Source organism: Toxorhynchites rutilus, chromosome 2, assembly GCF_029784135.1.
Source record: "Toxorhynchites rutilus septentrionalis strain SRP chromosome 2, ASM2978413v1, whole genome shotgun sequence".
Taxonomy (NCBI): Eukaryota; Metazoa; Arthropoda; class Insecta; order Diptera; family Culicidae; genus Toxorhynchites; species Toxorhynchites rutilus.
In genome coordinates, this window is record NC_073745.1 from 195633078 (window position 1) to 195661061 (window position 27984).

General features: G+C 35.8%; 1 protein-coding gene across 3 annotated transcripts in view; it reads left to right on the forward strand.

Annotated features, from left to right (window-relative positions):
• LOC129764520 (calsyntenin-1) overlaps window positions 1-27984 on the forward strand; it is a 186990-nt gene that overhangs the window by 131505 nt on the left and 27501 nt on the right. For all 3 annotated transcript variants that reach the window (XM_055763691.1, XM_055763693.1, XM_055763692.1), the window contains exons 4-5: window positions 17601-17719; window positions 18816-18891. In XM_055763691.1, coding sequence (XP_055619666.1) covers window positions 17601-17719; window positions 18816-18891 — 195 coding nt within the window. The remainder of the gene's footprint in view (window positions 1-17600; window positions 17720-18815; window positions 18892-27984) is intronic.

Sequence of the window (27984 nt, forward strand, 5' to 3'; positions counted from 1 at the left end):
TGTTCCTCAGGAACGCCGATGTCAACGTTTAATGATGTTTCCTTCGTTGTGTCCCCGTTTTATATCCCTCCTATCCGATCGATAAACTTTTACTTAGTCGCGGCAATACATACACACACTCTTTACAGATACACGGGCCAAAGGTTGTGCAGTCCACAGCAATATTTCAACAAGAGCCAAAGGTTGTACCGCTCATGACAACTCTACACGAACTGATGATTGCGCCGGTTAGTGACTATTCTATCCTGGATTCCTCGAGTCGAGAAGACGCACCACGCTAGATATGAGGTACAGACTAGGGGGGCGTTGCTGATTAAAGGTCAGCTGCATCCCAATAGGAAGTATCCCGTGTCGGGCACACGTACAGAGCATTGGAGACAGCAACATCCGAATTACGAAAACACTTGTAATACTAACCTCGAGCCAACCGCGAGTAATCGGTTACACATTACTAACATAGATAATAAGAAAAATTGTCAAAGTATTGAACTCCCGGCCCCGTAAGGCTAACGCCATATGAGCCTTGATAAAAATATATATTTTGGAAAAAAAAAATGTATTTTCTTCAAAAAAATGTCAGTGAATGTTTGAGTAAGGGCCGTGGTCTGCTGTTCGACGCAACTTTGTCGCGATACTCTCACAAGAACGTACGGCACTTACATCCATTTTCCGGATACAATTCCGGATTCTTGTAGTCAGTTGCTTCGTGTCCTTGGCCCTCCAATTGTTTTTATACACTAGGGCACTGAGTGAGCCAAAGAAATCCTCTATTGGGCTTCTTGGCGTAATGGGTAGACGCCTTGTCCGGCCAGAAGACGTACTTCCCATCCGCGTGATGCTCGTTCAGGAACGGCAGCAGGATTTTATCGAGGCACTCTTCACGATAGCTTTGTTGGTTGATTGCCGGACCGCTCGGCTTAAACCAAGGCTTTGAAATGCCCCGGTCGGGAATAGCGATGTACAACATAACCTTTTTTTCAAACTTGTGCTTGAACTTGTATTTCACTTCAGACGGTGTGGATGACTTGTCGCTGAAGTAGTAATTATCATTTCCTGGAATATGCGTTTTGGACAGCGGAAAATAGCTTTCGTCGTCCAGAACGAAAGACGTCCCGCGGTATTTTTTGGTCATCCACCGACACTGTGATTTAACCGTCTCAATTTGCTCCTCCGTGTACTCCGGCGACCTCGTCTTCTTCCTGCAGAAGATTCCTTCCATCTTGAGGGTCCGATGGATCAATACGTGGGAGCAGCCATATTTCCGACCGGCGTCACGCAGGCTGGTTGCGTCCTTGTTGTCAAACAGCTTCTTTAACGATGTCTTCCTCTGCTTCGTCATTATCGTCACCGGACAACCATTTCCGACCTTCCGCTCTACGTTCAGGGAACCCAGGATACGATATACCATACTGACAGGTACATTTTCTTCCTTAAAATGTGCCACCGTGAACTTTTTTCCTTGCTGGAAATGCGTTTCGTAGAACCGTACAATGCGTTCGCGGAGCACGTGCTGTTTCGACGCCATCTTTCTTTCTTTCTTTCTTTGTTTTTAAGAGGCTTTAAACTTTGCAGTTCATTCGCCTCTACCGCCATCTTTGCTTTGACCAAATTAAAACTAGCAAAACCAAACTGTTTCTAGGGAGCCCAAAGAGCAATTTTCTTGGAGAAAGAAAATTTTACGCTCTTTAATTGAGTTGCTGAAAGGTATTGAAAAAATTCTCATTTTTCATTTAACACCCGTTAGAATGTTCCACAATTCTTGTATCTGTCTTTAGTAGAATGTTGTAGTGATTTCGGTATAGGTGGATGGTTTCCGCGGTTTACCAGCGGCTTGAGTTGGTTGATTCATGATTCACCCATGCTCTCGCAAGAGCAATACATTTGTCATAATTTGTTTCCTGATATCAATACACGCACTGAACTGAGTATGTATCATGTATGTTCATATTTTTCTTTGTGTTATAGGGGGTTGATTTAAATTTTATCGCCTCTAGCCTTCAAAAAGGTCGAATACAAGGTCAAAACCACACTGCTGCCAAAGGTAGAAAGTAGATTCAATCTAAAATAACAATGTGTGCGTATGAGGCAAAATACACAACGGCATTAAAACCGACGCGATGTATCTTTTAATCGACCATCGGTCTCGGATTCGAAGTTCAAAATAAAATGGTTGTGTTCTTGGACTTCGTATCGAGAAAAAAACCGCTGTTCTCGACACCACCATTAAGGGGGTATTCTAGTGTAGAGACACGAATTTCAGACGTTTTTTCGAACTCCGTAAAAATAAAACAAAGAATATCTTTACTATCTATTATATCATTATTTGTTAATCTATCTTTTAACAATAAAACAAGAATTGAACGGAGAAAAAACATTCATAACTAGAATAGTTAAGAGCTGATGAAGTGAGAGGGTTCAAAAAAAGTTGTGTCATGGCATACACGATTCCAGCCCTTTTGGTTATCTGAAACAAAAAAAAATCGAACAGATTCTGAATCAGTAACCTATCGCATTAACCTCGGACAAGTCAAAAACATCTTTTTTGACAAAATGGTGGCCGTTTGAAAAACAAAATGCGGTTTAAAACGTTTTTTTTTTTGCCTTTTCCCGATTATTGAAAAATAGTAAATCGTTTTTTGGAGGTTCATGCGATAGAGAGATGCCTGCAGATTGTACACATATAAATTTGACATGAATCGGTTCTGTAGAACTTGAGATATCGTGTATGTCAGTTTAAAAAAACTTGTTTCGATAAAAACGCGTTTGAAGTTCATTGTTATGGCCGTACCAGGTTAGATACCGCATCACTAAAATGGCTCGTATCAACCGCGTGAAATTTGATGTGTTAATTGAAATAAGTTTGTATTGTATCACTGATTAGTAGCTGAGAGAAACAGATATTGATTGATAGTAGCATGCAAAACAATTCAGTTAATCAATTGTTAGAATATGGGTTTCATTTTCCAGCCTTGTTAAGGATTGACTATGAATAACCTCATTCAGAGAAATCGAGATAATTTGCTTTACGAAAAATTTCTAGACCGGCACTTAAAAAACTTTCAGTTTCATATCCTTTATATGATATCATCACCAAGATCATTATAGACATAATAGAGATCAATACAAATTTAAAAAAAGATGATTTAAATAATTTTAATAGTCTACAAAATATAACCCGTTCAAAAAAAACTTCGTCAGGTTCATCGAAATTATTAAAACAAACTGCAAAAAAAATGTCCACATTAAATTATCCGTTCGTATGAAACTTCACCAGTAAAAATCTTCGTCATAAAAAAAATCCGTTCCGCTGTTAATAAAACATAGGCTTCACGTATGAAATACAGTGCCTCTTAAATTTCGTAAGTGTTGTTGCGCATCTAATATGTCGTGGCGTCGAGTTGAACACATTCATTACTTTAAAATACAACGAATTCTGTGAAGCACACGTCAAGAAATGGAGTGTTCGCGTTTAATTCGCGTTTCTAATGTTGTAACTGTGAAAGTCACTTCATCTATTAGCTAAACCGTTCACTACCATCAAAATGAACTTCTTCTTCTTCTTCAATGCCACTAACGTTCCTAGAGGAACTTCGCCGTCTCAACGTAGTATTACTTGCGTCATTTTTATTAGTACTTAGTTGAGATTTCTATGCCAAATAACACGCCTTGAATGCATTGTGAGTGGCAAGCTCTAGAATACGCGTGACCACAATGCAAGTCGGAGGAAATTTCTTTGACGAAAAATTCCCCCGACCAGAACGGGAATCGAACCCGAACACCCGACATGTTAATTGTGACGCTAACCACTCGGCCACGGGAGCACATCCTTCAAAATGAACACCATAGTTAAATAAACAATTCTTTGCTTCACGGATAACCATTGAAGGGCGTTTTTCAGTCGGCATAAGATTCCATACTTTTTGACAATTTTCTTGATGACATTGTGAATGTGAATGTTGATCTTGAGTTTTTCATCAATAATCACGCCTTCGTTTAGTTACGGTTAATCATCAATGGTTTCTCTGCTTCCGTGTGGATCTATCGTATTACGATGCACCAATACCCTTATTTGGATCGTGGTAATTGAGGAACTCTCAGAAACTTATTCGGTCATTCTTGCGATCTGTGTGATGCAACGTTATTTGCTGGCAACTGAAAGCATCGATTAGGTTGAAGATTTTTCAGATTATCAGACATACCGATGCAATCTAAAGCCTGGTTTGATACTCATCATCATCAAATAATTTTCTATATTACAGTTATACCTCGATATAAGGCAACTTTATTTTTTTTCTCTTTACGTTATATCGAGTTACGTTATATCGAAGCAAAAAAAAAACTTTTTATTGATGCAAAACTGTTCATGATTACTCAAAAAGGCGCAAAAACTAATTTTCTATCACCTAGCAGTTTTTATAAACCTTTCTTATGCCCATTTAATATAATTTTTGTGGACAAACATGAGGAAAGAGGTCTGAAGAAATTGAAGTGAAATTTGCATCAATTAGTGATAAAACTGATAGTAGTTTGGCCGGATACACTGTATGTGTGCATGAAGCGAATAAAGGATTACATTTTAGAAGAAATAAAGACAATCTTACATAAAAATAATGAACTATGAATAAATGTTCCGTTTCAAATGGATATCATTTAATAGAGTATTAAGTTTTCTGCAAGGAATCTTCAACAGGTTTTTTTTCTCTGATCAGGAATCAATTACTTAAGAGAAGATTTAAGAAGAATTACTTAATTGCAACCTTCTTAGAATCATGTCAGACTTTTTAGGAGTTCTTGAAAGGTAAACAGTCTTGCTGGCAAGGTATTAGGCTGTCAAAAAAGTCCTGCGGTATTTTTTTGAATTATCATTTGTTCATAAAATTAGTTACAATCATCTGTTTTAAGTCAAATATGCGTCGTTTTGTTCGATGACTTGTTCCCAACGAGATGCCAACTTCATAATACCCCTGTTATAGAAGCTCGCTTCCTTATTGGCAAAAAACTCGGATAGCCAATTTTCACAGGCCTCTTTTGTGGCTAACTTCTGACTACCTAGCTCGTTCGCAATGGATAAAAACAGGTGGTAGTCACTTGGTGCAAGGTCCGGACTATACGGCAGATGCAAAAGAACCTCCCATCCGAGCTCCCGGAGCTTCTGGCGCGTCACCAAAGAAGTGTGTGGCCTGGCGTTGTCCTGATGGAAGACAATGCGGCCTCTGTTTATCAAAGATGGCCTCTTCTTCATGAGTGCTACCTTCAAGCGGTCCAGTTGTTGGCAGTACAGGTCCGAATTGAGCGTTTGGCCATAGGGAAGCAGCTCATAATAGATTATTCCTTGACAATCCCACCAAACACACAGCAGAACCTTCCTGGCCCTTAATGAGGGCTTGGCCACCGTCTGAGCCGCTTCAGCGGGCTTCGACCACGACCGTTTGCGCTTCACGTTGTCGTAAGTGACCCACTTTTCATCGCCAGTCACCATCCGCTTCAAAAACGGGTCGATTTTGTTGCGATTCAGCAGCGATTCACATGCGTCGATACGGTCAAAGATGTTTTTTTTTGCGTCAACGTGTGTGGCACCCATACATCGAGCTTCTTTGTGAATCCAAGCTTCTTCAAATGGTTAATAACGGTTTGATGACTTATCCCCAGCTCTTGGCCGATGCTACGGCTGCTACTATGCCGGTCTTTGTCGGCTGAATCAGCGATTTTGTCGCAATTTTCGACGACAGGCCTTCCGGAGCGTGGCGCATCTTCGACGACCTCTACACCAGAACGAAAACGTTGAAACCATAGTTGTGCGGTGGAAATGGAAACTGTGTCGGGTTCATAAACTGCACAAATTTTATTGGCAGCTTGAGATGCATTTTTGCCTTTGTCATAGTAGTACTGTAAAATATGTCGGATTTTCTCTTTATTTTGCTCCATATTTGCGACACTATAACTCACGAACGACTTAACCAAACAAAACACTGTCAAGGACTATATTATAGCGCAAAAATACCTTTCCAACAAGCTATAGTATGACTCGATACAATGAATACAACTAGAACTACGCGCTTACAACGACACCTCGCGGAAATACCACAGGACTTTTTTGACAGCCTAATATTTGGAGTATATAAAATATCTTGCGACAAATCTTCTGAGAGTAACAGTTCATCGTCTTCTTCAATACCTGTAAATGAAACGAAAAAGACGAAACTGAAGCAAGCCTTATACACGAATCTCACTACACGCCTTTTGGGACTGTTTCAACGAAGTGGCAAATGAAAGTAATAGTTAGCGTCGCGTTCTGGAAAAAAATCCCGTTGCTAACGAAATCGACGAAATGTGAAAACATTTAGAACCAATCGCAATCGCGTTGCTTACATTTTATTATCATTAGTCATTAAAATTTAAGCAGTCAATCAAGGCAAGGATTGTTAGGGTTTATCTTTCAGTTCCTTGCAGTAGTATTACAGCGAAGGTTGTTCTCTGAAGTTGGCCTGGTGTACGAAGCAAAGCGTAATCGTTTGTCATCATTAACTTCTGAAAATTTATTATTTATTAATCATAATTTACCACTGGGTAATTTTGAGTACAGTTCATAAATGAATGTAATGAGTAAGGATTAATTTGATTTTTTAAAAAATCTGACATTTCAGTGATCAAACCTTATTTTTGATTATGGATCAATGATCTTGCTATGCTTTGTTAGCTAGCTAATGAGCTATTTTGTTATGATTTATGTTGTGTTAATGAGAAATCGTTGATTTTCTACAATACTCGATATTCGACCGAATGGCAAATATTGGCCGGAAAGGCCGGATATCCGTTTCATCTCTAGTATCAATGTTCATTTTATAGTTTCTATGTTTGGCTCACTTTATCTCCAGATGGAAATTCTACTGAATTTTGTTCTTGAAACATGTTCAAAGTTATGCTAAAAGTTAAAAAAATGCCATAATAATACCAAGTGGAAAAATCGTCCTAAATATAAGGTTGAAGGCATGCGTATTTCATAAGGGAAATTATTGTGAACTGTAATACAAAACAGTCCGTACATTGCTTTTCCGCAAGTTCCTTTCTATTAAAAAATAATGAAATAAATTTAGGCGAATGTAACATGAATCGATAAACAAATTCCCTGAAATGTTTCAATCAGCTAAATGTACCGATCGGCGTCATTGTTTACATTTACGTTATGTCCATTCAGTACAAATTCAACCATGTATCGATATGCGTCGGAAGTTTCCAGAACTAAATAAATTCAACGTTATTGAATAACTCCGTTATCCAGATTGATATAAAAAATGAAAACTGGACGTGAAACATTTGTTCTGAAACATGATATTATTGGGTTTAGATACGATATATTCACAAAACATTGAGAAAATGACCAATTCCACCCCATTTTGCGGCACTTATTTCTTTGAAAACTTACTAGAAACATTTATTCGATATAATTTATGCTCCAAAAACTATTTCTGTATTGTTTATTTTCAATTCTAAGACATCTTAAAAAGTTACGTTATATCGAAGTAGAAATTAAGTTATATCGAGTTACGTTATATCAAGGTTACTTTATATCGGGGTTGTCTTATGTCGAGGTATGACTGTATAGCTATCAGTCACATCTGTCGCCAACGTCATTTATCTAGGCTGACATCCAACTTAAATAATTTGTTTTAACTTTTCCGTGAAATATATGAATCAGTCTCAAACAGACTCTTTAATAAAATTGTTTAAAATTGCATGTAGCTAAACTTCTTATATGATTTTCATTAAGAAGTACCGGAAGCATATCATGTCCTTCTATCCTGAACTTTCGTCACGTTTTAGTAAACAGTGGCGCCAAAGTAAAAGGCGGGTAACCGTGGTCCTACGGAAAAATAGCCTTCTGTCTTGCTGTTTCCTCTATTTAAAGACACCGCTTCTCTCTAGCAGCAAACCACAGCGCTTGAAATGCGGGTGGCCATTAGAAAAGTGGCTGAAGTGCATTCCCGGAGCACATGTGCCAACATGCTTCACGAATAACAGGGCATCATCGGGCATCACTCACCCACCCACCAGCACCAGCATCAGCACGGCAATGTACATCAGGCGTGATAATAAGCCTCGAGTACTAAACCGTAAGTGGATTTCATGCAAATGCATTGTGAAAATGGTTTACACGCTGCCTTCGCCTTGGAAGTAGTTCCCAAGCCTCTGGTTAAGATAAAAACTCTTAATGAGCAGATTTTTTTCCCTCCAAAAGAGATTCATCACATATACAACCATTAGGATTCATGAAAAGAATAATTTTCAACCATTTTTTTTTACTACTGACAAACCCGGCTAACTTTGCTTTTTTGTTTCCAATAATTTTGAATTGCTTTTTTTTCAAATTCAAATGTTGTATCAATAATGATGCGACCTGATTTCCCCATATAATATTATTCCACAAAACGTTCCTTCCCAATAGAAGTGAATATTTCCACGATAAAGTCACCAGTTCGAATGCATAAAATAACCATACGTCATCGGTTTTTTGTTGGCACTTCCCTTCCACGATCTGTTTGACGTTGTCCACCACTGCCAGATTCAAATTTATGGCCCGACTATTTTAGCTAGTCTGCAAACGTTTAGCAAATTTCGCTTTATTTGCTTCTAAATTCTGAAGGCACCCGATGGCGAAGCTTATGAATAAATTGAACCAATGCGCGCGTGACGAGGATGCTCTTGTTCTGTAGTTCGAATTCATCAGATAGGCAATCGAAAGGCAACTGCTTGAGAATTATTTAGCTCATGTCCGATGATTGGAGCGATCCATGACTCATGATATTGGTGCATTTACACAGTGTGTATCACAACAAACTCTCGAACTCAGCAGGAAAGGTATATTGCCTTAGTTTGTAACCGGAATAGCTCATCACATACTCCACGGAGCGATAGTTGGTGCCGATGAAGATTGCATTTTGTATGCTTATCACACTTCCTTACAGTTCCATACACTTGCCATAGCCGCCGGAAGCAACACGAACATTATATGGCATTATTATCGAGGCGTAAATTACACTGTTTTGAATGAACTTTGCATGGCCAATCCCTGCAACACATTTTGAAATGTGCGCGCGCGCTTTGCAGCATGCTAATATGTGGCGTCTCGAATGTTTACTATAAGCCCGTTCCAAAAATAATGCTTTACAAACGAGATCCTTCGGTAATTATTTATGAGAATGGTTGTTATGTTTGCTTTCATTAACATTAGCGTGGTAATTTAAGTTTATGCAATAGAATATCCTCTGCCGCCTGGCATTAAAAACTGTGGAATATTTGAAAATTCGTGAATTGAACCACGAATTTATCGTCGGCTCGATGTTATACCGGTCAACTTCCCAGTTTGCCCGTAGATACCGTCCTTGAGAAGGCTTGGTTACTTTCGTAACGATATTAGCACATACAACAAGAAGAGAACATAGATGGTACCACTACTATTTTCAAATATCCTTTTACGCTTTGTAACACAACTTGCTAGAATGACTCCCATTAAGTTAATTTTTATCCAGTGTAAAAACAACCATCATTTTCATCGCGCATAAAGCGCGGAGGAATGGAAGATCAAGAATATTGAAACTCAGCATCGATGGCTTTTCTCCAGCTCCGCAACTTCAGCGCAGTAACAGCCTGACAGCGATTTGATTTTGTCACGCCAGGTGGTTCGTGCTGTTGAATGGAAGCAATTAAAATAAAGTGATATTCTTCCATCGCAGCAGATCCGTTCTCAGTCGGTGGAAATGAACCGAACGGCTGCTGGTGTAATTTTCTATCACCAATCGGCACCACCACCACCATGGTATGGTTCTCGGATATGAATCGGTGAAATTCAAAATGGGTTGTCCTTATTTTCCACGCATCGTTTATTTTCGGAGCACCGTGCGAAAACAAACAACCATTTAAACGCATCGGAGTCAGACTGTCAGCCTGTTGTGGGTGACAAAGTCAGGCCAACATAATTATTTTTATATCTATTTTGAGAGTTTCGTCGACGATTCGTGAATAAATTAATGCAACCATGTTGAGGAATCAAATACAAGCTATTTAATCGGTCGTGTTTAAGGTTTTTTTTTCAACAATACAAATAACATATTGTTATAATTATACATGTGTGCTTTAGAATTTGGCTCACACAAAAAAAAAAGAAATTGGCATAGAAAATTATTTCTTATTCCATACAGCGAATATGAAGTTTCCGATAATTGACAAAGGACCTGGCCGGGTAAGGTAGTAAAAAGTGCCCCCAAACCAAATCACTAGCTGTATGGCAAATATTGTATAGGATATTAAATAAGAAATTTTGACGGTTTGTTTGAACCCCTATGTGGTTTAACATAGGATCTGTAGTGAAAAACGTACTTTTTCGTTTATTTCACGCCATCCTCAAGAGCTTCGAGATAAAAATTTGAAAAAAATACTGAATGTGCATCTTACTACGGTGTATCAAGAAAAATATCAAAAAAAATTTGATCAAAAATTTTAATACTAAAAAAACATTGAAATTTTGAAAATTAAATGTGTTTCTACGGCTTTTTTAGACATGTGTGTTTTTTTTCACATGTGAAAATATTTTTTTGCGCAAACAAAAAAATATTTTTTTATATTTCCAAAGAGTCCGGCTGAATAAGGGAGTCAAAAGTCCCACAAATCAAATCACCAGTTGTATAGAAAATATTGTATAGGGTACTAAATAAAACATTTTGGCAGTAGTACCATACATTTGAGTCCTTATATGGTACACCACAGGATCTATGGTGAAAAATGCACCTTTTCGATTTTTCACGCCATTCTCAAAAGCTTTGAGACAAAAATATGGAAAAATACTGAAAGTACATCTTACTTAGGTGTATCGATCAATATTTTCAAACAAGTTTTAGTTGAAAAAATAGTTTGAAGATATTTATCGATATACCTTAGTAAGATGTACTTTCAGTATTTTTTCATATTTTTGTCTCAAAGCTTTTGAGAATGGCGTAAAAAACGAAAAGGTGGAATATAAGGTACTACTGCCAAAATGTTTTATTTAGTACCCTATAATTATTTTTGGGGGACTTTTTACTCCCTTAGCCAGCCATACCCTTTTGGAAATATAAAAAAAAATATTTTTCTAGTCAACAACAATTTCGTTGTGATTTATTGAACTCGGGTTAAATATTCAAAATAGATGTTCGTAAATCTATTAAACAGCCGAACTTGAGATAAATGTATATATAGCAGTTGTGATTAAATATTGGAATCATCGACCGCATACCATTTAACCTGTAGAATTATTGTTAATATTGATAACGTACGATAAACATGGGCCGTTTACCCATTATATCCATTACTAGCTGACCCGGCTAACTTCGTCTCGCCCAAAATTTGTTTTTTGTTATCAATACCTACAAACATTTACATTCAATTCTCGGTCAAGATTTTTCAACCACTTGCAAATAACATGTTTCTCCGTTACATGAAATGAATGTTTGATACAGAAAATATGATCGAATAAAGACAGACCCCTCCCCTCTTCTTCCCTTAGAGAGGGGGAAGAGTGTCCATTCATCATAGAAACGTTTCGTGTCCCCTGAAATCTTCACCTAATTTGGCTTCATTTGCTTGATTAGTTTTCGAGTTATACAGAAATTTGTTTTTCATTTGTATGACAGCCCACCCTAAGAGAGGAGGGAGGAGTGTCGAACCACATAGAAACATTTATTGCATCCTAAAACCTCCACAAGCTAAATTTGGTTTCGTTTGCTTGATTAGTTCTCGAATTATGCAGAAATTTGTGTTTCATTTGTATGGGAGCCCCTTAAGGAGTGTCTATTCACCATAGAAACGTTTTGTGTCCCCTAAGACCTTCGCATGCCAAATTTAGCATTTTCTTGATTAGTTGTCGAGTTATGCAGAAATTTGTGTTTGTGGTATGACAGGCCATCCCCTCTCCCCTTTGAGAGGGGGCTAGAGAGGTTAGCTACCATAGAAACATTTATTGTACCCTAAAACCTCAATATTATGTCTAATTTGGTTCCATTTGCTTGAATAATTCTCGAGTAATGCGGAAATTTGTGTTTCGTTTGTATGGCAGAACACCCCCCCCCCTTTGAGAGGGGGTGGTGAGTCTAACCACCATAGAAACATTTATTGCACCCTAAAACCTCAATATGCCTTATTTGATTTCATTTGCTTGAATAATTCTCGATTTGTATGTGTAACAATAACGAAAATCTAAGAAAGCATTACCTATTTTTTTAAAACTTAGGACCCCTTCTTTCAGGAATGGTGCCAAATTAGAAAATAGGGCACGTTTTTATGAAATATTTAGTTTCCCTAATTGGCCTTTTTCAAGGCTACAGACGAATGAACTAGGAAAATTTAAAACCTTTATAATTCAAACCATGATCATCTTTATTCAATTCCAGGTAACAGACAGCAATATTTCTCATTGCTGATGTAAGATAAGGAACTATATGGAACTATATGGAACTATATGGAACTATATGTTTGGAAGGTGTTCAATTTCAATTAAAAAACTCAATAAAATACAAAAATATGTGAACTTTTCTACAATATTGCTTTGACAAAAGGACAAACATTGTGATATAGAGCGAAAATCATTCGATTGTGTCTCCTACAGGAAAATAACAGCCAGAGAAATTGAGTGTTCGAAAAATCGAACGTTGGCCATAACGAACTTTTTTTTCCGCTGAATCAACACCAACACATCTAACCACCGCTGCGCATTTTGATTTGTTTACTTTAGAAGACGGAAGGTTTTTCATTTATTCTTGCATTTTCAATTGTGAATGTTTGCAAATATCGATTAACTTTGTAAATATTATTGAAAATCTATGATTTTTTGTCCGTAATAACCTTAGGTGATGGCGGCCCGTAAAATTTCTTGTGTGGAGGAGCTGGAGGAAATGATCAGTTCGTGTAACGAGGATTCTAATGAGATTGTTTGTGTGAATATTCTTCCACCAGACCGAATGATAATCTCCCAACTCAATTGTTTTTTCGCAGTGCTCTGGTACGTTTTGGAAAATGTGCAATTTTTTCGGGAAATGAATGATTGGGGAGACTAATTTTTAAGCATTGACATTTCTCCACAGTTAACAATAAAAATAACAGCATATGCTTTCGTTTGAAAGAAAAAGCCTGTCAGTAATATGTTAAAATTACATAAAATAAGAAATGCCACATCTCACCTTAGGTGGATTAATTTGGGTTTATTCTTAGAGACCCCCTGTTCTTATTCTTCCCGGAATTCAAAATTGATGCCAATGTTCGATTTTTCGAACAGTCGTTTCCCGGAAAATGGAAGATGGGAAAAAAATAATTCCTGAACATTGGAGTTCCTTTAGCGTCAATAATCGAAATTACACCAATGGCTTTCGTCAAAAAAATAATTTTTACAGCTTGGTCGTTAATGGGTTAAGTTCGATTTATTTTGAATTTTCCAACCATTAGTGCCATTTCAGAAATACCATCCTCCTAGACGAGTTGATGCAAAATTCGTAAATTTTCAAACAATGGTTTTAAGAACTTTGAATGGTACGATGATGTTTCGAGTTTTTTATTCTCAAAAGTCACACTTGACGTGTTACAAATCGTCATGATACAACTTTCTATGCTAGTGAGATACAAATTAAATTATGCTCAAAACATCAATGTTGGAGAACAACCATTTCTGAAAAAGTTTGTCAGTTACTTCCCAGCAAATTATACGATCACTGACAATACTTCATTCGTGAAATTACACGATTTGGCAGTGCGTAAAAATAAAATTCATTGAATATAAAAGAAGAACTTTTTTTTTCATTCACCCCCTTTAAGTCAAAACATACCTTTCTCATATAAATAAACCTAATTTTTTCAGGGACTTATAAAGGATCATATTTAATGAAAAAATCATTCTACACATATGTTGGAGTTTCAACAATGGCAGACCTATTGAACTTTTCTTTTTTTTTCAAATTTTGGAAGTGAAAAACTAGCTACTGATTTTTAATGTGTTATTATTATTATACCTCAAAAATGCATAATAAATATGATTGTCACGATTTTTACTCTATTGCCCTTATAATAACCAATTAACTTTCATCTTAACATTAAAATGATACATTTTTGCTTGCAATAAGCCATATTTGAAATACAGAAACTATAATTTTTTGGAACTGTATATAATCGAGTCTAAAATTGTATATAATCGAATTATACATAATCGAGTTCGACCTGTACTACTAAAAAACAAAATTAGAATCTCAACCATTTGAATCGTTAGATTGGATTAAGTAATTTATGGAATATAATTAAGTAAGAGCCACGACTACGTATTTTAAACATTCAAATAACATCAAGTAATAGTTCTCATTTCATTTTTGACAAGCTGCTTTAGGGGCTTACTAATCCGATAGAATTAATTGCTTCGCACCTCCGTGGATGTCGATATTGTACGTTCGTTATCACGAATTTATTTATTGATTTTTTTGCTATTATATAGACTTTAGATAGTCGGAGGATTAAACAAAACACCAAATCTTTGCAATTCAAAAGAAATGTCATCACCAGTCTTCCGAAGGACACTTACACATGTCCACGTGATGTTCTAATTCCATGTTTTTGTTTAACACGAACATGCTTTTCGCTAGTGTTCAATATTTATCACAATATAAACGAACATGGTGTTTATAATTCAAACACATCATGTACAAAACATACTACCCGTTGTTGCAGTATTCATTGCTCTTCGTTTCTTTTCATGCACGGGAAAAAATAATTCCTCCTAAAACATGTCTTTGTAGAATACTTTTTCACAGAAACTAACTAGAAACTTAGTTCGTATTGCAATAACTGTGAAATGAAAACATTCTCTGAATAGAAAGAAGCTTTCTATGAGTTTTCTCCGTGCATGTTGCCAATTGAAGTCTGGGGAACCGAGTGCACAGCGGGGCGACGTCATTCAAATGCTGGCCAAATAAATGAATAGATACCCAAAAAATAGTTTTATATGCATGTTTTCAGGAAAGTTTACACTTATTCTTGATATTTTATTTTGGGTAACTAAACATCTCCGCCACGCACTATTCAATTTTAGTACTTGTTCAAATAACTTTTAAAAACGGATGTTACATAAATTCAATTTTGATGATGCGTCAAAATTGATGCGTGCACTAAATAATGATATCAATTGTGAAGAACATCATGTGAAACATTGGTATTAAACATCGTATATCCAAACATACTACGAATATAAATATGATTATGAACTGTTTTATTCATAACCATATTTCAAATACAGCAAGTTCGGTTTATATTGATGTGTGATGATATTTCATTCAGATTGGGAAGATTTTTAAAAGATTCAATATGCACAAATCGTCCCAAAATAACTTGGAATCCATTTATACAGATCAGTACCAGTACATCATCTGTTGGTTTCTGATGATTGGTTTATGTATTATAACACTGTCAATATTTGGTGGCTCTTTGTTCAACGCCAGTCGGAATACGGCGTAATAAAATCGATATTAATATTAATATTAAATAAAATGCAACAAAAGAAAACGTATGAAGAACAAAGAATCAATAATGGATGTTGTGTATAATATGATAAATTTATGAATTGATCAATTGATAATTCAAAATAAGAAAAGTATGAATAGCTGAAATAAATATGCTGAACATCCTCTATCAACACATGTTTGATTAGTTTCCACGATTCGGGAGAGCCATGGAGGATGTGGTTGACGACAAGAATATAAATTATTATATACTAGTTGACCCGGTGAACTACGTCCCGCCCAAAATTAATCGAAATATGAACTCTTTTGAACATTCCGTTCCGTTTCCAAAACTCGTCATTGATTGTTCTTCTAATTGACTAATTTCCACCTTCGAACAAAGATCAATTTCGTTAGCGCAAACATCGAATAGACTAACGACGCTCTTCATGATGTGACTTTCGAACATATGGGAATTCAATTTTCCGATTTTCCGACATTCCTTCAGAGTTTTCCAACAATTTTCCGAGTTTCCACTCCGTTCTATTGATCTACGAAAAGAGACGAATGCAACTAAATAAGGACGGCTAAAATCCGAGCATTCCTTCCTCGGTTTTTGCGTGTAGCAACACTTTTGACCTTCCATTTTTATTTATATAGATAACTAGCTGACCCGGCCAACTTCGTCTCGCCCAAAATTTGTTTTTCGTTACCAATACTTTCAAACATTCACATTTTCTTACTAAGCGCAAGTTCATGAGTCCAATCGCAGAACTGTTGATTGTTTGATTTTCTAATCGAACCCGTTGAATTTACCTTTTACTAAAAAATTCCTAGTACTTCTACCAAAACTCATCATTATAATATCAGATTATTTTCAGACACAATTCTCGTTCAAGATTTTTCTTGCATTTGCAAATAACATGTTTCTCCGTTACATGGAATAAATGCTTGATACAGAAAATATGACAGAATAAAGACAGCCACCTCTCATCTCTTCACCCCTTAGAGAGGGGGAGGAGTGTCCATTCACTATAGAAACGTTTCGTGCCCCCTAAAATCTTCACATGCCAAATTTGGCTCCATTTGCTTGATTAGTTTTCGAGTTATGCAGAAATTTGTTTTTCATTTGTATGGCAGTCTCCCTTTAGAGAGGGGGGGAGTATCTAACCACCGTAAAAATATTTATTGCACCCTAAAACCTTCACATGCCAAATTTTGTTTCGTTAATTCTCGAGTAATGCAGAAATATGGGTTTCATTTGTATGACAGATTAAATTAAATTCAAAACATTCTCTTGCTTTATACTCCTAGTCTGTCGTTCTGCGCATAGTTGTCCCATGTTCCAAAATTAGCAACTGAGAAAAACGCAGTCAAATTTTTCTGCCATATTTGTCTACCAGAAGCTTCCAGCATTTCAGTTTAGCAATACACCGGTTTTTTTTATTAGCACTTAACTGTTGTTGAATGAAATGTCACAAGATCTCCTCACATGAATCAATCAAGCTTGGTTACGGTCTTAAAATTCATGGTGGAACAGTTATGCCTAGAATGTCAACATGGGACAATTGAACCTAATGTTGTTTTTAATAGGCTGGAAACAAACAATAAGTTTTTTTGTGCTTTTCCGAAAGATTATGCAAACATCGTTTTATAAAGAAGAGTGAAATTTGCCAAAAAGTAACATGTGAGAACTATGCGTAAAACGGCAGTAGCGATTTGTTCCTTCAACTTCATTTGTCAATGAGAAGAAACCGTTTTCATCAATTGAAGACTTTCGACATACGATGACCACAATTTCACCAACGACATCGAAAGACATTTACCATACGAACAAGCAAATCAAGGTGATTGGTTGATCTTGTCGAATAAAAAGAAAAATGTTTGTAACAATTAATTCATCATTCATAATTCATCATATCATAATTCAGTAAAATGCTGTAACATGAATCCAAATCATTCACAAGTCAAAAACTAATATTTTCATGGCAAAATCATGAGCACCAATGTCAACAGTAAATAATCTCATATTATACATTCGTAACATCGATATTACTGATAAATCTTTTTTTTCCTTTTTCTCCATTATATTTTCCGCAGATCGAGCTGGTCAACGAGTTGGGCATACTGAAAGCGAAAAAATCACTGAACTGCGAAAAGCGCAAAAACTACAAATTCGACATCACAGCGGTGTTTTGTGATGGATCGCACTCGAAAAGGTAAATATTCAAATTTGCTTTGAGGTTTTGCTCTCTGCGTGACTTTTCGCCACCAACGATGACGATGGGTGAGGAGGCGAGGTGGTGATGCATGGAATGGTGGTTTGACTAAAAGGCCGACGACGACGAGGCTGCGCTTCTTTCCTTGGGTGCAAATTCATGATTTTTCCTTTTTTTTGTGCTCCATCCGTTCAGAACCGAACTGTTGATCAAAGATATGGCACGGATTTAGGACTGGACTTAAAATTCAATTCATCGGCGGGTGTATGTCGGGCTGAGGTCCTTAAATGGGGTGCACATGTTGGCTTCTGTTTGCCGTAGAATAATTTAGACTAAAACCGGGGCTAACAATATGGATTACGAGCAAAGGTTTGGTGTTAAAGGTGTTTTATGATGCTGTTATCTCATGCGATGAGGGGTAGCCGATAATCTCTGAGCCTAGCACATTGAAGAACCAGATAATAATTGAAATCAAAATTATGTTTCAAGAGGACTCCTGTATTGAATAGAAAACCTCCTCGTTGGCTTCACAGAAGTAGTCTAACACGAATTTTGACTAAGAAATTATAGTTCATTGCCTCGAAGCCAATATCTCTCAGGGTTTGTTTACGATACGCGCAACTTTCCCAATTTTACGAACTTGTTGATGTTCATGTTTCAATAACTAAACACGCTAACAACGTAAATTTGTTTCTACCATAGTGCGTCACCCCGTTTCCCAAATATTTTTTATTTGATTAGTACAGCTGAGCTATGTGAGAATAGTCATATTAACTTGGGAAGGCCTTTCCCAATCGTCGTGTTCTTCAGACATGGTTCGGTCAATTCATCCAGCGTTGATCTATATTTTGAATCATAAATGTATACATAGTATTAGTAATAGTAACATAGTAACATAAAAGCATCGAATTTCGGAAGATACTGAAGCAAAGGTGTGCACTTAACGGATAATACGATTTCCATTCCATTTCCACTCCTACAAATGAGAAAATCTTATCAAACACAGAAGGAAAAAAAACTACATTCTATTTTGTGAACCATTATCCAATTACTATAGCTTATCCATTTTCCCCCCTCTCTCTATCTCTCGTTTCAGCGCAAACGTTCACATCTCAGTGATTGACATAAATGAATATTCACCTACATTCCTGCAACCATCGTACGTCACAGAGGTTAGTATATAGATGCAACGTCTCACATCCAGTCCTGTTTCGATGAATTCATTATTTTACCTCGAGCATTTTCATGACGAAATTAGTCGAAGATAATTAGTTTTCTGATACGTTGTCTATGTTGTCTTCAACAAGGGATAATGTAATGCAAACGAGAGCTTTGCATTGGCCTTCATTACACAAAAATGTATTTTTATAGAAGTAATTCATTAGAAAAAAACAATAATTACGATAGTTTTACACGTTAGATAACAGTACTATGGAACCGAAATTTACTACTTCGGATTACATCAGTACTAAAAATTAACCACACACAGCGAATGAGATAAGCATCAATGTAACCCGATCAAATGAAGCATACCCTGAACATTGGTAAATCATCGAGAAGCAAACATCCAATCCACCTGGTCACGGTTTGAAACCGCACGAAATAATTTCCGCTGTTCGTCTGGTTATGCGATGCGTACAAAACGACCCACTTGAATTTTTTTAAGTCATCCAACAAAAATTTCAATGGCAAATTTATGGACAATACTGAGGATTTATGACGACAGGCTTTAGGAAGTTTAAAAAGGCGTAATTTATTTTTGGATTTTTCAGAGAGGAAAAACAATTTAGATCTGCAATATTGTGTTTTGAATTGTATTTGAAATGCAAAAAATCAGTTAAAATCTCTATATATGACGAATTTCATGCCAACTCGACTGGCCGTTGGCAGCACCATCTCAGATAGCAGTGAAACGTTGTGGGTGCAAAGACATGGGTCATTTAAGCAACTTTGCATACTTGAAATATTCGAGAAATAATTAGACAACTTTTTGGAAAATGCCAAAAATGAAAAAGTTATTGTTCGAAAAACTTTTTCCATGTAAATGTGCCCATCGTACGATGTATGGAAAACTTGTTGGAAATTCTAAGGGCTATTTATATCTATTTTTTCAGAATTCTGAAAGCATATGTTTTCAAGAAAAATGAATTTAAATTTTCAAAATATTTGTTTTCAATGAAATTTTTTTCCAAAAATTCATTGATAATTTTTAATGAAAACCTAAGTAATTTCCTACATTTCATTCTCTGACCATCTTTTTGTAAATGTTATAGTTTTTAAATTAAGATTTTTCGAAAAAAAAGTTGGAAAACCCCAAATTAAAAAAAACCTGCAAAAAAATATCAGACCTACAAAATTTTAGTCAAAGAATGGAATGTAGGAAATTATATTGGTTTTCATTAAAAATTATCAAAAAATTTTTTTGATAATTTGATTTTGATTAAAAAAAATATTTTGAAAATTAAAATTCCTTTTTCTCGAAAACGTGCTTTCAAAATTCGGAAAGAAATAGATATAAATAGCCCTTAAAATTTCCAACAAGTTTTCCATACATCGGACCTTGGGCACATTTACATGGAAATTCTTAGAACAACAACTTTTTCATGTTTTTCTTTGAAAATATTCTATTTATGTTCAAACAAAACATTTTTTTGTATAAAATATCGCATTTTAAATGCTATGCTTTTCTGTATTTGTAAACATGTCAAGAACATGTCAAACGTGAGAATTTACACACAAAAATGTTACGAGCGAAACATTATTTTTTTCAGGAGTCTTCATACAAAAATGACTTATATTCCAAAAACTATAACAAAGAAAGTTGATGTCTTCGACAAAAGTTCATATTTTTATAAAACTCTAAAACTTTGTCGAATACACTATATCGCTATCTTGACATTAAACAAAATTAGGATTAGTTGTACTTTTTTCAAAGAAAATATAAAAAAATTGTTGTAAGAAAGACTTTTTCCCTGTAAAAGTGCCCTTCTTGGTGTATTGGACGACTTGTTGGAAATTTTAAGGGCTATTCATATATGTATTTTTGAGAAATTAAAAAAAATGTTTTTGAGAAAAATGAATTTTAATTTTGAAAATAATGTTTTTTCAATTATTTTAAAATGTTTGTTAATGATTTTTTTTTATACAACCATCCCATGCAAAACCGATATAGTGATTCTCAGATTTTCGTGGAAACTGGTATTTTTGTTCCTTATCGCCAAATATTAGACCCGTATTTTTTTTTATTTTTTCGTTAGGGTGGTCAGAAAAATCTTGTTTTTTTCAAAAATTACTTTTTTAAAACAAAATATAACTTTTGAACTACTGTACTGGTTCACATGATCGACATGTCAAATTAAATCCAATTAGCTAATATTTTTCGAAAAAATACTATAGTTGCTTGAGGAATATAGAAACTTGAATTTTGTTTTCGTTATTATTGATTGTATTAGTTTGTTATAGTTTCCATGGTCTCGGGACCAAAGGCGCTATATTATACTATTTTTTTTCTTGAAAGCTGAGAATTTTACATAGCATATCCAAAAATCAGATAGGCATTTTAATCGTTTTCGAGTTATGGTTTTTGGTCCGAAAAATCATTTTTTCCCTTTTTCCTCCACGAAAAAAATCATAACTTTTGTTCTACTGGACCGACTCAGATCATTGATGTATGAAATTGAAACAAATTAGATAGTCTTTTTTAAAAAAATATTACGCTCAAGAAAGAAATTGTATTTTGTTTGTTTTCTATGATTTACATGGTTTCGGGACCAAGGACGCTATATTTTTTGTTTCGAATTTTCTGCAACTGTGGTGTTTTTAAAGATCAGCTAATTGGATTTGATTTGATATATCGATCATCCAAATCGGTTCAGTAGTTAAAAAGTTATAATTTTGTGAAAAAAAATATGAAAAAATGACTTTTCAGACCATTCTTAAAATAGAAATGATCACCCTAACGAAAAAAAATACGTGTCTAATATTTTGCGTAAAAGAAAAGAACTAGCAGTTTTCATGAAAATCTGAGAACCACTACACTGAAGTCGCCTTTTACGCGAATTTTGCGCGGCTTTTTTACGCGGTTTATTTTTACGCAAATTTCGGAATTTACGCTGATATCTGAATTTACGTGGATTTTTTTTGCGGATTTTGGAATTTACGCGGTTTTTTTCACGCGGCACGTATCAACCGCGTAATATTTAATATGTTAATTTATATAACTTTTCACGAAAAAAGTTTGTATTGTATCACTGCTACTGCTACTCACTGATTAGGGAGAAACTAAGTTTTTAGGTTATAAATTTTTTTTAAAAATTTAAAAAAAAATGGCTTTTTCCAAAAAGTGGTCTAATTGTTTTTCGAATATTCGAAGTGTGCAAAGTTGCTTAAATGAACCATGTCTTTACACCCACAACGTTTCACTACTATCTGAACTCCTAAAACGAGTTGGCATGAAATTCGTCATAAATAAAAATCTCGTGTCACGATGTTCGCGGTCGAACTCCTCCGAAACGGCTCGACCGATTTTCATGAAATTATGCACTAAAAACTTGGTAGGCATGGGAATAGGACGTAAACTATATAATATACCGATTAGGGTGCAGAAAAAACATTCTAAACAATTTTTATTTCAATTTTTTTCCTTAAATTTGGCATAAAACTACATATAACCTCAAAGGTTCATTTTATGTACGTTGTTAAATGACAGATGGCGCTAAATTCGCTTCATCAAGTTTTTATCCACACATGCGCCAATAATCTCAATTCGGCTAAAGCCATGCATTGCGAGCTGGAAAACTTTTTGAGTAAACATAATAAATTATTGAAATTCTTCATGTATGTGCTCGGTTTGCAAGGTGACAATCACGTTATTGTCATCAATCGTAATAAAACACCGACTGGGGATCACGTGTATACATTCAATGCGTATGTTGTTGAAGACATTGCTGGAGTCATGTTAGGTGACTGCACAGCGACGCGAGAAATTGTGATTCGAACAAGAAACAATAATCTGAAGTTCACCGTTGACACCCACCGTTCGAACGACGCTCTCCAACTTCTTCTACAATGGTCAAACAAAAAATGAACGAAATGTAAAATTTGTTTCATTACAACGTGACATGTATTCGGTTCCACACTTTGCTGGATCGCTGGATAGCAAAAGCGATGATTACCTCATATGCACATTTTTTTATTTGGATAGTCGACAAAATACGCCCTAACGAAATCGATAGTGTAATATCCTCAAACATTCCAGCTGCGTCTATTGATCAACAACTTACCCGTATTCTGAAATCCGATCGATTAAAAATTATCCGAATCGATTGCAATATCGCATTTAGTCATCTAGTCACGACTTCGGCGGGATGTGCAAATGTCATCCGACCTTGAAACGCAATGCGGTATAAACGTCATTGAGTTACATTTCTATGAAGCGAGAATTGTTATGAATTTTCGTGTGAAATAAACACGCTTTAAAACACAAAATTTAAATGAAATATGGCTCTATTGTGTGTTCTGTGTAACAGAATAATACATACTCTGCAGATAGGGCAATATCGTGAACGAAAATTGTCTCTGATAATTGTTTTATGTTCTGGATAATATGAAATGCAAGAAGATTTATAGAAAAATAATTAAGTTAGGGTCAGGACTATGTCTTCTATATAAGTATTCAAACTACATCGAATAAACATTTTCATTCAAATTTAAACAATTTCAATTAGCTTTCAATTTCAATTTTGCTTATGATGGAATATGTTTTACTGTTCGTTATTGTTACCACATACATGGTTCATGGCCGTAAGGTGATCTAAAACTTTTATAGTCTTGCATGACAGATGGAAAATGTACACTGCATTTTCTCAAAGATTTCACCAACGGCACGACCGCATGCCTAAGTGGATAACCAATATATCAACGAAGAAATACTGATAATGAAGGGCAATCATTCATAACAATTAACAACGCAGACATTGATATGGAAAATCGTTCGGCGGTGCCATTTTCGCCTCAGCTGAGCAAAACATTCAATGCTTATATTAATGTTAAGTTCTGTGATTCGATGAAGAACAACACATTTGCAACAACGAAATTTCTATCGGTTTCCTTTGTTTAATTAATTTTAACTTTACGACAAAAATATATTCCTTTTTTCACTTAGCATTCAGCTTTCAAAAGAACAAACATGTCAGATTCGTTAATGAAATACATCGGGATTGGAATACAAGGAATGATTTGTGTTATTTTTTTTCATATTTGTCGGTGGTTATCGACTTGGCGCTCTAGTCCTCGATATGTTAAACACAAGTATGAACACAATAGTCACGAACGTTTCACGTATGTGATAGATCGTTGTAACATTTAAACACACTTACAATGCATTAGTGATTTTTTATTTATCATCCAACATATTCACTAGAAATAATTTCTATGGCAGAACAACGTTTGTCGGGTCAGCTAGTAACTCACAAAATAAGGTGACATGGAAACTTGTTGATTGTCGCTTTGCTGGAGTTGCCCCAAATTATTTCCGCCTATACTGCAATCCTTTTGACGTAGGACTACGCCTTCGATTTGGATATAGGGAGGTCACTCTACAAAAAATGTAACGAAAAATTAAGAGATTTCAATTGCATTTTACGCAAAATAGTTATTGCGATATATTTATTCAGCTTTTTTTTTTATCATAACCCAAACAGTGAAGATAATAAAATAGGTAAAAAATAATAAATTATTGTTTGGGAACGAATGATATGCAGCTGAACTGAATACATATGGAAAGCGGATTGCGTTGGTCGGAACGGAAACGCTTGGAAAAAGCTAAAAAGATAAGGATATTATCATTCACAAGCAAAACGCATCTAACGCGTGGTCTATATCGTTTATGTAGGCTCAATTTCGATTTGGAAATTAGAATCATTGAATCATAGAATCATCATTGCAATTAAATTTGATTCTCAGCAAAGCTGTAAATGTTCAATTTAATGCATTTTTTCAACTCTTGTGTAATATTTAAATACTTCCTGTAGGAAGCAGTTGAGGAGGAAGCTGAGAGAATTCATATATTGGATGAACAAATAATCTTCTAGTGAGAAAACAAATCCAAAAAATACTTTTTTGTTGCTTCAAATTAATTGTGAAAATTGAAAAATGTCGTTACGGAGATGAAGTGAGTGAATGTATTTAAACAATTCAGTGAGAATAAATAGAATGAAAGCTAAATATAGCATAAACCTATGTTTCCATCTCGCACTACTCAAACCCAAAATCCATAAAGGTTTTAGAAGAGTTTCCCAAGCATTTCCGAAAGAGTAATAAAGTTTTCAATGCATAGAGCGGAGCCATTGGGGCTCCCACCCGTCGATTAAGGCGTGAGGAACACGAGGGTTCCTTCCACGCACCCGTTGTGTCCAAGGCAGACGGAACAACTACGTTGAATCCCAACAGGAAATATGAAAAATCGCGCGAGGAAAATTATTACATACAGCATTGTCGGGTGAAAAACATATTGTTACACACAATTTGCGACTTGTAAAGAAGAAGCTATTTTTTCCCCAGTAATTAACAGAAAATAAACTTCATACAAATTATAAAAAGTACTTTATAATCTAGCAGTATTAATGCCAGACCATGAATAGCTGTAAAGCTAGCTATGCACTGTAAGATGATGGCTTCGTATCGTATTCAGCTAAATTGAATAAATGGAGCAAAAAAGGCGACCGATCGACTAATATTTCTGTAGGGACCGTTTTATTGATAAGGTTTTTTTGTACATTTGTGATCATCGATACAAGAAAATAAGAAAATGTCGAGTTTTCTATGTTAATGTTGGATATCTGGAACCCAATTGAAAATAGAAATTATGAATAAATAATGGTTCCGGAATCTTTCTACACTATAGCTAACCGTATCAAGTTCAGTTCACACAAAAACGGTTTTTTTCGGACCACCATTTTATTTCAATGAGTTAAACTTACGGATTGTTGAACATTCATAAAAACACAATTCAAAAGCAATTGTCCTCAAAGTCCTACGTCAAGTTTCCGTTCGTGCCTCTAGGCTCTGACCCTTCTACTTTTCTCAGGAAACCAGCTTTGACCGGTTGGTATGCAACAAGTTGGTTGGTCTTTTGTTGCAAAAAATTAGTTTTGTTTTCGTCATTATTTATTGTAGTAGTAAACGATGTCAAGCGGGGATTGAACCAAAGCCGGCTGGAATGCAAGACTGTTTTACACAACTACGCTATCCACATAGCCACTGGTGCTGTTGCATAAATGTGTGATAATATTACACCACATTATAAAATGAAGTTGCAAAGTGTTTTCTAAGAAAAAAAGGAGAGCATAACCCTGAACCTATATCCAAATGACTTAAAAATGCATGAAACGTCGAGATTTGGTGTCATCTCGAAAAAAAATGTTTGGTCGAAAATCGACCTTTTGGGACTTAGCCTGAGAGGCAATGAAGGTATGGAAAAAAAATAATTATGGAATTTAACGAACCAACCATGTACATTTTGTTTATTGGTCCAAAAAAATGATCTGTGCAAAGTTTCAGCTCAATCGCACGTGATTTAGGGGTGCCTCAAAGCACTCAAAGTTTTGATTTTTTCATCCTCGAAAATCCTCCAAGGGGGAGTAAAAGAATCGTTCCCGTTGAGTCGCCACCTTATCTGGCAGCATACGGGTTTCTCTGAAAAACTTCTGGTTTCTCAAAGCTATCCCCGAATCTTACCGAATTTTTTATCTCCGTAAGAATCGAAGTGAAGTGTCATTAACCGAAACAAATTATCGTCGAAAAGCGAGATTTGTATAAAAATCGTCTTATCGCTGTCATTTTTTCAGTGCTCGACATTGAGCATCCATGATTGTTCCAACTATTCATAATACATAACGCCGAGATGATCACATCAAATACACCCATGAGCCCTAAACCATGGATATGTGGTTTATCTGGCGATGTTGGTTTATGGACGCTGTGTCCAAAGCAAAAGCTTTGGATTATCGTTATGGATCCTTCATTCCCAGTAACAGTCCGATGCAAGAACCGCTCCCGTTTTCGACGTTGGATCAGTATTGCGCACAATAAAAACACCTTTCGACGTTTCACGTCTTCAATTCGCATGGAACTCAGTTCCGATGCTTCTGCATCATTCCCAAATCACGTAAACGATACGAAATGGTTTGCCGTTTTACGCCAAATAATTCTGTTGCCCTTAACTCGAATCATCATCACGAAAAGCCTTCGATTCTGATTCTTCAAAAGGTTCCATCTATCCGGGATGCGTCTTTTCTTCGATTCTAAAATCTCCGCTTCTAGAACGTGGAAACATGTTCTTACACTAATAGCGGTTTACCTTATATGCCTACAATCATTCGGTGCGCTTCATCCGTAGATTTCTCCGAACTAAACACAAAAAGCAAGACCTTCAACTCGAAGTCTCCATTTTTTCGTACAAAATACAGCTGACACCAAAAGAAGTCCTCAATCGCAATGATGACAAAACTGCACCAAGCAGGGTTAAGGCCTACACCGAATAAGACACAAACAGAAAACTTTAGCGCGTTTGTCAGACGATAAATCGTTGAATATTTTTTTGCATGTAATCCTGTCGATGGTTGACGATGTAGAGCATGTTACCTTTCAATACTATTGTTCAAAATTCAAATTGTTCAAAAGATAGATACGTATCTTCAGAATAACGTTGTTCAGAAAACTAGAACAAATACGAAATGTTCCCCTCTACAAGTCTCATTACTTTCCAACATTCTCTACAACACGATGTTCAAGCTTCAAATCAACTAATCATCCTGGGTTATCATTTAAGCACTACCATAGAACAGTTCCCACAGTGCAATGGAAATTGAAACTAGTTTTTCATGATTCATAGCTTTTTGAAAGAAGATATAATCGCACAGCAGGGAAGAAACTGTGTCATTGCAATGCTAATTCTCATTTTTCTATCTTTTGCGTATTTCACTGAAGCAGTAGACCCCATTATGTGGCGAAAAAAAAAACTTGTTTCCACGGTAAAAACTAAAGGGAACGCGAAATGCGAAGCACAATTGCAGGCACATACACACATACCACCGATGACGTTTTTGTTTCATGTTTCATGGCAGAAACAGATTTCAAACGGGAGTGAATAAACCATGGTTTGCGACTGCAACGGTTACTGACGACCGGGATGTGGACCTTGTAGAGAAGTTCACTCTTCGTAATAAATCCCGCCGTATGTCATGATGCGAAACTGTTTTGAAACC